The sequence below is a fragment of the Zingiber officinale genome, chromosome 10B (genome assembly GCF_018446385.1).
Source record: "Zingiber officinale cultivar Zhangliang chromosome 10B, Zo_v1.1, whole genome shotgun sequence".
Classification (NCBI taxonomy): Eukaryota; Viridiplantae; Streptophyta; class Magnoliopsida; order Zingiberales; family Zingiberaceae; genus Zingiber; species Zingiber officinale.
The window spans coordinates 89,146,048-89,156,816 of NC_056005.1; the positions used below are offsets into that span (position 1 = coordinate 89,146,048).

At 32.0% G+C, this 10,769-nt stretch overlaps 1 protein-coding gene across 4 annotated transcripts; it reads left to right on the forward strand.

The window, feature by feature from the left end:
• The first annotated feature begins 5,601 nt into the window (after window positions 1-5,601).
• LOC122029465 (dnaJ homolog subfamily B member 6-like) lies at window positions 5,602-10,332 on the forward strand. 4 transcript variants are annotated; one of them, XR_006125070.1, is made up of 9 exons: window positions 5,602-5,977; window positions 6,337-6,430; window positions 6,538-6,611; window positions 6,724-6,777; window positions 6,893-7,138; window positions 7,963-8,046; window positions 8,401-8,489; window positions 8,812-8,939; window positions 10,044-10,332. XR_006125070.1 is itself a non-coding variant. In XM_042588453.1 (8 exons), the coding sequence occupies exons 1-7, from the start codon at window positions 5,873-5,875 to the stop codon at window positions 8,470-8,472; spliced, it is 732 nt and encodes a 243-aa protein (XP_042444387.1). In that variant the 5' UTR covers window positions 5,604-5,872; the 3' UTR covers window positions 8,473-8,489; window positions 8,812-9,028. The 4 variants fall into 4 exon arrangements, 1 of the variants encoding a protein (XP_042444387.1); XR_006125068.1 differs by having other exon boundaries at window positions 5,604-5,977; window positions 6,724-6,780; XR_006125069.1 differs by lacking the exon at window positions 10,044-10,332 and adding an exon at window positions 9,192-9,945 and having other exon boundaries at window positions 5,604-5,977; window positions 6,724-6,780.
• Window positions 10,333-10,769: the final 437 nt, after the last annotated feature.

A 10,769-nucleotide genomic window follows, 5' to 3' on the forward strand; every position in this document is an offset into this window, starting at 1 on the left:
AAAACTAAGTTTGAATCTAACATGTGTTGAACAACCTTTTCAAAATTCTTAATAATTTAAATTTAATTAACTAAACTCAAACTTAGTTGAAATAACTAAACAAGTTAAAACTTTAAATCAAAATTAATTAAAATTTAATTAAAACTAAAATAAATTAAAACATAAAATGTAATTCAAAATTAAAATCACTTAAAACTTAAATTAAATAAATATTAACTTAATTAGAACTTAAATAAAAACAAACTAAATCAAGTTTAAATTCAAACTAAATTAATTATTAACTATTAATTAAATCAATTAATCTAATTAAACTTAATTGAATCAATTTTAACTAAACTAAATTAAAACATTCATTCTAAGTTTAATAAAAAAGTAATTAACATTTTAAATTAACTTATCTAAATTTAATCAAAAATAATTCTGAGATAATTAAAACTAAAATTAAAATTAAACTTAACTTCAAATTAATTTATCCTTAACTTAAAATGTAAAATTAATTTAAACTTAACTTAAAATATAAAACTAATTAAAACATAAAATCTAAACTTAATTTAAAATCTAAAATTAATTAAAACAAAAAAAACAAATTAAAACTTTAAATCAAAATTAATTCAAACTTAATTAAAACTTAAATTAATTAAAACAAAAAAAATAATTACAACTTTAAATCAAAATTTATTTAAAATTTAATTCAAACTTAATTAAACTCAAATCAAAATAAAAATTAATTAAAACTTAATTAAAATTTAATTAAAATTAAATTAATAATCAATTAATTAACCCTACCTAATTCAACTTAATACACATGATTAATCTTTAATGAATTTCAACTTTAATCAACAGATAAAATACTTTAATAGTAAACAAATTTAAATTAAATTAATAAACTTTCAAAATCAATAAAACTAATTCTTAAATCGTTACCTAATTAATTCATAAGAAACTAATTTAATCAATTCTTAATTAATAATAATCAATAACAAATTAATTATGAAACTTTAATCAACAATTAATATAATAATTAACCTTAATTGAAATAACCAATAATTAATCTAACAATTACATTAATTAATCAAAGTAACCTTTTAATTTTTAATTAATTAAATACAAATAATCACGATAGTACTAAACAAAGTTGACACAAAATAATAATAAATTTAATCTATTGAAACTATCGTTAATTAACTCAAATAAAAAAACATTCTATGTAAATCTTCCATAACAATTAAAATTAATTTATAATAACTCAATTAATAATCATTAATTTATAAAATCAACTTAATCTTAAATTAATCCTTTATTAATTAGTTAATTATCTTTTACAATTAACCTTAAAATTTCTCAACTAAACATAAAATAATAATAATAATATTGTTACCATTAATGTTACCTTAATTAATTTAAAAATAATCCAAGTTAAACTAAAATTCAAACTCAATTTTAACTTAATTCAAATTACAACAAACTCAAAATCATAAAGTCATCTCATACAACTATATGATTACCATATTTGAAAATTTAGAATGAGTGAGATGCTAAAGTGAATTAAAAATATATGTAAAAAAGCTTTTGAAAACATATAAATCTATTTTCAAAATTTTGATTGATGAATAATTTGGTATATTCTATATATAAATTATTATTAATCACCACCTAATTCTTTAGATTTTTAAGTCAACCAAGACCCTTAGACACGTATAGAAATGTTTTCCTGATGGATAATAATGATATCTAAAATAATGTCTGGTTAAGGGGAGAGACTATATTGAAGACATATTTTTTTTTTTTTTAAAAAAAAGAGTTTCACAATCACCCTATTTGGAATCCTATGGAATTGAATTCCTATGGTAATTGGAATTCAATTCCATAGTTTGGAATGAATTTTTGAGATAGATTTGATATGAAATTCAATTCCAATTCCATTCAAACGTGAATAGTAAATCAGACCTCAAATGGTCAGATTTGGATAGGGATTTACCATGAACAACTAAAATTACTTAATTGCCCTTTTAACTTAAAACCCTTTTTTCCATCTGCCGACTCTCTTGTTTTCTCTTGCCTTTCTCCCGTGCGTCGTTTCTTCTTGTGTCGAAAACTTCTCCTTGCACTGTTTCTCCCGTGCGTCACCTTCTTCATACTGCTGTCTTAACTGTATGATCCCTTCTTCCTATTCTCTAATACTTAACTTGATTATTAAATGATTAGTTATGAAGATAAAATGGTAAATGTATAAGAATGGAACTCAATTCAAATAGATTCCAAATTAATGAATTCAATTCAATTCTATTATTCACTAATCCATTCCAAACATAGGAATTGAATTCAATTCCTGCCAGAATTCAATTCCTAATGGAATTCAATTCAATTCCTTCACTTAAGTTGTTTCCAAACAGGGTGAATAAAATATTTTTGAAAATTGGTATCTTCAAAAAGGATTTGAAAAATTTTAAGTTTAAGCATTCTCTTTTAAATATTTTATTCAAAATACTTTCAAAATATATTTTTATAAGTTTTCAAATGTTTACTTTTCTTGGATACTGACTTAGATTTTTTTTTATCAAAACCCTATTTTCAAAACCATATTTCAAACTCTTAAGTTGTGTTTCCTCTGTTTTTGATGTATGTCAAAAGGGGAGAGATAGTGAATTCAGGCGGAGTTGTTAAACTTAGGGAGAGTAAATTGAAAAACGAAAATACTTGTTTACTTATATGTTTGCATATGTTATTAACTTAACTATGAACCTTGATTGCTAAACATCAAAAAGGGGAAATTGTTGATGCAAGGTGCACCAGAATCAACCCGAGTTTTGATGTTGTCAAAGGTTCAAGTTAAGTCTTGTTGTGATCTAACAAGTTGACTGAGTGTGCAGGCTGTTACTCAATTGGGAAAGCCTTAATCATGACTAGGCAGGAAAGACTTAGCAGATCGTGAAAGCTAGGCAAAAATACCAAGTGGGTCGAGAGGACCCGACACTTGGCAGGGAAGTTCGATAGGTTTGCAGGATCGAAGATCGAGGGAAAGTCCTAGTGGGCCGATCTAATGCTAAGCGACAAAGTCCAAACAGGTCTGGAGGACCAAAGTTTTGCAAGTAGGTTGAGGTAAGCAACTGGAGGAGCGACAGTGAGGTCGTGTTCTGAGAAGGAACAAACCTTACTATTTTTTACTACTCATGCATCTCACTATATTATTGTGCTAACATTTGTTTTGTAGGGAATTGTCTAACTCTATTTTGCAAGGAATGACCTGATCGATTGATCGAATTAGAAGATCGGTCGATCGAACAAGGCTAACTCAGACCAGAGACTAGTTCAGACCAAAGCAGTCTGGTCAAGCTTGATCGATTGACCGAACCAGAGGATCGGTCGACCGAAAGATCTCTCATTAATGGAGCATTAAGTGCGAATATCGGTAAACAGGGAAGGTTCAATGTTCGGTCGATCGAACATGGTGATCGGTCGACCGAATCATTAAACATCATTAATGCTTAAAGATTAGATCTCAGTGAAAAAGGCATGGAGCGGGTTCAGTCAACCGAACTTGAGGATCAGTTGACCGAACGGTGACGATTCTTATAAAAAGAAGCTCGAGGTCTGAGGCAGTAAATCAGTTTTCAATTCACCTCTGTGCAAAGACTCTGTTTGTGGTACTATTCTGCAACGCGCCTTCAAGCAAGTTATTGCTCTGACATAGCACCGACAAACTTCATAGACATTCTTTGTTCGGTATAAATATTATTTAGCTTGCATTGTACTTGAATTAAAATAAAATAGTAGGTTGTTACTATCTTATACTTTATATCTGTACGAATTACTTCTCTTCGAAGGATTTTGGAAAGAAGAGTTTTAGTGGATTGCTCAATAGTTCTATCAAGGATTGCAGGTCTTGGAGTATGGGTCGACGTAGGTTTTGAACTAAAAGAGTCTTCTATTTTCCGCTGCTTACTTTGATTGATTTTACGATACGAAAAGAAAGAATTTTTTGACGAGCGATATTCACCCCCCTCGCTATCACATTCTTTGATCCTTCACTAGAGGAACACATAAGATCTAATTTCATGTTATTCTGAGTTCTCTAAGTCCATCAGCTAATTTCGGTGTTATTCTGATCTCTCTAGGTCTATTAGTTAGTTTTGGCTGAAATTAGTTGATGGATCTAAAGAGTTCAAAATGATATGAAACTAATTTCTATGTGTTGATCTAGTTTTTTTAATTATACAAATATCTCAAATATCAATTTGACTTATTATATTAAGACTAATGATTTTCTAAATACAAATCAATCATATTTTTAAAGCTATAAAATCAATCAATTCGATTACTACAATTATAACAGTCAACTGGGAACAATAATAAGGGGAAAAATAGAATTGGATACATGATTTAATACTTCTAAAATTAGGATATTGAATATTTTAAAAACTTTCTTATCTTGTTGGGGAAAAACTGAATAATAAATGAGATAAATATTTTATAAGTTTTTGGTTCAAAATTATTTGGGTAAAGTTTGAATACTTGAATTATTAAAAATAATAAATTTATAGGACTTTAATAATGTTGGATAAATACATTATTTAACCAAATAAAATTAAAGCTGGTCATAATTTGTCAGTTAAATTTATTATTATTATTATTATTATTATTAGACAAAGTATTATTAGCCACTTCCTAAAATATATGAAATATAAAAAAGGAAAAATTATTGAAATATTTTAAATTATCTTCAATATATGAAATTTAAGAAAAAAATTATTTTTATACTGGCTGCCGATCTAAATTTCTGAATATTATTAAATTATCAAAGATATATATATATATATATATATATATATATATATATATATATATATATATATATATATATATATATATATATATATATTTTAAAAAACTAAATCATGTATGCAAGTAAGGTATTAAAATTTGACATATCTTTTATAATATTTATTGATTAATGTCATAAGTTGATGAAATATTCGATTCCTATTTTAAATTTGTATAGTCAACTTGTATTATAAATTAATTAAACTGCAATTATTAGATTTAAGGGACAACTAATCTTACCATAACTAATTCTATAATTAAAAGTTCCGTTTTTTTACTAATATCTTTTATTTGAAATGTTTTCTGATATTAAATTGAAAACAACCAAACTTAAATTTTTATGCACTTTTTATTTTTTTAAATTCTGCAAATTTTAATTAATAATTTTTTTTCTATAATGTTAAATGTGGTTCCCTATATTAAAACTTGTTTTAAAAATTGAAATTAACCCTCGACGGGGAAGCTACAGATAGACGCGGGGCCCGCTTGTTTGGGCAAATCACAAGGTAGATAATCCAATTGGTACTGATAAACAGTATTCGAATTAAATGAGAGTCGACCACGAGGCTGGGGCCCACCGGATGGTTTGGCCATCTTCGTTGACCAGCAGAAGAAGCTTCCGGATGATCGAGGCGAAAAAATATCTAGGAGCTTACGATCTCAGCCGTAGATCTGCTTTTCGTCACGGTCCACTTCACCGTTGGATTTCAATGCAATGAGGGCGGTGATGATAAGACGATACGGTGAGATTACCTCTGGTGTTGCTTGAACAAAACGGCTATAGTAGTATAGTGGCGGCTTCTAGAGAGTTCTCTCGGGGAGGCGCAGGCCGACTCGCGGAGGCGGAGCTGGTGCAGGGTTTCTTCTACGGGACTCCCACTGCATTTGGATCTCGCCTCCTCTATCCATCTTTCTCACACGGAATCCATCGTGGTTGCTTGCGGGGCTTCGATTCGATTCGGCGCGTACCGGAACCGGGATCTCTTCTGCGGTGCTCTAGGCCGAGCGGCGTCGTCGTTTATGGTATCTTGTCCGCGGAGGCGTGTCTGCAATGGCCGGGAAAGAGGACAAGACCGGAGATTTCTACGAGGTTTTGGGGCTCAGGAAGGAGTGCTCCGAAGCTGAACTAAAGGGTGCCTACAAGAAGCTCGCAATGGTGCGTTTCCGGAATCATACTCTTTTTTTTTTTTTTTTTGTTTTTGTTTTGGAGCCTAGACTGGGAGAGCAGAAAAGAACATAGGGTAGGGTTGGATAGGGGGTACTGATCCGATTGAATGTAGGAGAAATCTGATGGCTTTGTTTACTCATCTTGTTTTATTGGGTTTTGGCGTTCGGTTGCATGGGGTTCTTTCTTTCATCATTGCTTGACTGGCTTTATTTCATTTCTATTCAACGATCTTTGATTTTCGTCAGGGTTTGCTAGTTTTACCATAAAAGATTGATCTTTAACGAGTTATAGAAATCTTAACCTCTCCCTTGGACGTGTGTTCATCTTTCGTATCAAATGGGTGACAGAAATGGCATCCGGATAAGTGCTCGGCGTCAGGGAACACCCAGAGCATGGAAGAAGCTAAAGAAAAGTTTCAGGAGATCCATACGGCTTACTCTGGTTTATTTCCTCCGCTTCTCTCAATCTCATCTCTTCTCTTACTGGAAATTTATCTACGTTTTTGTCTCGTGAAAAGATATGGGTCATTCGATTTCCGTTTTGATCAGTTCTCTCGGACACAAACAAGCGATTTCTCTATGATGTCGGCGTCTACGACAAGGATGATCACAATGACGAAAAAGTACGTACACACTGGTAACAGTGTTCCTTTTTGAGACTCTTAATAGATAATTAAATAGTTAAGGAAGTTTTTTCTTACAGTTCTTTTGCAATTAATATTATTTACAATGTAGGGGATGGGGGACTTTCTTGGGGAGATAACCCAGATTATGAACCAAACTAAACATGTAGTAAGACAATTTCGTTCTGTTTCTTCCTCTAATTACATTCCATTTGAGGTGCTGATACCTGCTAGAATGCTGGCGACCAATGTGATGATATCTGGAATGTGTAAATGGTCAGGAGGGTGATCACGATAGCTTTGAGAAGCTGCAGCAGATGTTCGTGGAGATGTTCCAGGGTGACCTGGATTCCGGGTTTTGTGGCCCATGGACTTGTTCAACTAATGATCATTCTAGGCCATCATCGGGACCACAGTTTGGCAATGGCGGGGGCAATGGAGGCAACAAACGGGGTAACTCTGACATTAATTCAGGAAAGGCAAATTTGGATGGATTGGAATATGCTGGCTCTAGCTTCTCCGTTGGGGTGAGTCTTCAGTAGCTTGACTTATGTTTTACTTACCCTCCATGAACTAGATAGATGTCTGTTATATCAACCATTCTTTGGTTGAAATCATTATGTTAAATAATCCAAAGAAGAAAATGCACTAGATCATAATTGGGAATATAATTATCCCCTCTTTATTTAAGAAAACAGAAAGTAAGACAACTCTAAATTATAACTTGCACAAAGTTTATCAATGCTTTTTTATGGTGCCATTTAATCGACTAGAGTTGAAAGTGCATGGGAAAATTTTATTTGATGCAATTAGTAGTAATTTAAAACACTTAAGTACTGGCTTAACTATGATTAGCCTATGTTAGTATGTCATCTTAAATTGTTCAAATTTTGCAACATTCTTATATTGTGGAGCATAATCAAAATGATTTATATACTAAACAATACAATATGAGTAAATATACTCAGCAATTAAATATCATGAAACATACCATTATGTAATACTGAAACCCTATTTAAGATCAAAACAATGAGGCAGTAAACTGAAGTTTCACTAGATCCTAGTCAAATATGCCACTTGGGACTTCCACTGCCTGCACCAATTTCCTTTGTAGAATGAGGTTTAAGGTTCATTTTTGCAATTTTAACAATGTTTTCATTTTGAAAATGGTGATATGTTAATTGAGTCGGAGATATTACCGTTTCTCCAATTTTTTATTAGCCATGATTCTATTATTTCAAAATGGGCAACTGTGTATTGAAATACTTGTTCATCCTCATTTTGTGACCATATCTTGAAGCAATGCATATGTTTTTACTTGTTACTGATTGTGTGCTCTTCATATTGGCAGTTGAGTGACGGAGGACAGTCATCCAAAGGAAAAGGCACTTTTAATCATAATAATAGCAAGAGAAGGACAGGAAGAAAGCAAAAGGTTTCTGCCAAACATGATTTCTCATCCCGATGCTGATGTCTCAGCTTTAGAAATTCTAGCTTTTTCTTGGGTGAATTATCCCATCTCTTTCTTTTTCTAGGTGTGGCAGCTAACTTCTGCCAGGGAACCTTTAGCCTAAATAAACTTTCTGATCAATCTCTCTTATGTTTGTTGATTGCATTTATATGCCTACTGCAACTCATTTTTCAATCTCGGCGAAGAAATACCTATGAGCAATTCTAAATTGTCAGCTTGTTAGTTGTTTTGCTAATAAAAGTTGCATTAATCTCAGTACACCATACTACTATCTCATCCTCCTGTGAATTATCCTCAAAATTTGGAAACCATTAACAGGCTCAGTCTGCATGGCTTCTACCACACAAAATATTTGTTGATTCGGCCTTACTGTTTGGAGGATTTGGTTAAAGTCTACATCTGTGAAGGCAAGTTGCTATTGCTTTCGTTTGCTATTTCGGTTTAAGTCTCCATCTGTGAAGATAAGTAGTTCTTTATTATTATTATTAAATCATTATCTAAGGATTAATAAATTCTGATAATAATGTTATCTATCATTTACACTGGTTGGGCACTCACCAATATTGTATATAAAGAATTTGATGTGGTTGGTCACAATCTTGATTGCAATGACCCACAAGGATCTCTTCAGATATTCAATTTTTGAGGAATCAATTAGACCACAGAAATGGTGCCTAAACAGCTTGTCAGAACTTGTGGCAAAGGTGCTTTATATTTCTTTCTACACAGGACCACTGTACAGAATGCAGCTGGGTTGCTCTGGCTCTACTCTCTGGCCCCTCAGCAATTGAAAGATCGACAGACGAACGGTCGGTCGATTGGAAGTTTGGAACCATACAAAAAGGATGCGCTTACCGGTAGATATCATAAAACCCAATAGTTATATCTGTTTAACCATCAGGATTTTTATATCAATATCTTATTGCAAGTAATTCTTTTCATGATAGTTAAATCTTTTCAGCAATGTCATACGATATTGACCTTTGTTACAGTGAATTACATGATTGTGCTCTCTAGCTGGTGGCTTCAAACCGGCTGTCAAAATTTGATTTGCGTGAACGTCCATTACTGCCGTTGTTTTTTTTATTATGTGTCTTGTAATGTACCAGGAACTGACGTTTGAACCCACATTTGCTTTTTTGGAGTTGCTGGCTCACGTGGCCAATTCTCCACCGGAGAAACTTCGAGGATACGGGGAGGTTGGAGGAATTTTAAAAAGGGCCTTTTATTAAAGCCTCTTTTCACCCTTTGCCCAACTCTATTGGCCTCTATAAAATTCACTTGAGCGCCTGACTCGGATGAGCTTATGTTTTTTCTTCTGACTAGGACAATCCAGAGTTTGATTTATTACCAACTTTTGCGTTTATATATTACTCTAGCAGGACCTTAGCAACTCCCATAGAGTATTGATATTTTTTTGTTTTGATAATTCAGGTTTTACTCAATTGATTTTAGAGGTAGACGGTCTTGTTTGTTTTTTTGTTCATCTATCGGATAAATTTGACTGCATCTCAACTTAGGAATTCAGAATCTGATGGAAGACGATAAATTTGACTGTTTACCACCCGTAGTCTCCCTTTGCATCTCTTAACTTAGGAATTCAGAATCTGACGGAAGAGCATATCTGTGGAGGAAGAAGGGTCATTTCCTCTTGATTGCGACGAGCTAAAACATTTTTGCAACAACTTGGCTAAATGCTCATCCAACTTAGGAAGAGGAATTGCACTGGCAATCTATATTTGTGATCCTCTACTACATTGTTAGTCTTTTCAGCATCAATATCTTGATAGGGCTGTAAATAAATTAAATGTTGTGAATAATTTTGGTATTTGGTTAGGTAAGAGTTTGTGTATGTTCGTTTAATATATATTATATTAATTAAATAAATAAATTTAAATAATCAGTTAAATTAAATAAATAAATTTGGATATATAAATATTTTAAAATTTAACTTGATGTAGGGGTCAAAATAGAAGCTGTGGGCTCATTAACCATTAAAGAAGCAGTTGAAGGCTTAGGTCGCTCTGGAGGTGAAATATCGCAGCTAACCTCGACAATCTCAGAAGGTTTTGGTGTTAAAAGATGCATTGGTTGAACTCCTGGAACACATGAACTTGACGATAGATTGACAGTGATATCTTCATTCTGCACCAACAAATATGCCACTGAGCAAGCCATGTCTTTCAGACTCATTAATCGACAATTCTGGATCCTCCTGAATAAAATTACAAGAATTAAATTGGTGGTTAATCCTACACCATACCGAAGCCACTGGTTTGCCATTTTCATCCATAACTTTTGAGAGTAATCATCTCCTATCATGTAATGGCTCATGGCTGGACAAGTAGATCAGTGTATTGGCTGATAAGGACGTTTTTTTTAATAATTTTTTATAGATTTAAAATAAATGATGGTACTGAAACTTGTGTTTAGGGGTGTAAATGAATCGAGTCGCTCGCGAGCTATTCGAATCTCGATTCGATAAAAGTTCGTTTGAGTTCGTTTAATGAGGCTCGTTAAGATAAACAAATCAAGTTCAAGTTTCGCAATATTCGGTTCGTTAATTCGTGAACATGTTCGTTAAGCTCATTAAGCAACTTTTAAATTAAAAAAAATAATAATTTTGATATTGAATTTATAGATTTTACATTTTATTTATGAAAAATATAAATAAATATATTAAATTT

Excerpts from the sequence above, each read along its gene's own strand:
- LOC122029465 (XM_042588453.1), top strand. The coding sequence starts at position 5,873 with ATGGCCGGGAAAGAGGACAAGACCGGAGATTTCTACGAGGTTTTGGGG. Across the intron at positions 6,612-6,723 it reads ATGATCACAATGACGAAAAA|GGGATGGGGGACTTTCTTGG; the intron begins GTACGTACACAC and ends TTTACAATGTAG. Across the intron at positions 7,139-7,962 it reads GCTCTAGCTTCTCCGTTGGG|TTGAGTGACGGAGGACAGTC; the intron begins GTGAGTCTTCAG and ends TCATATTGGCAG.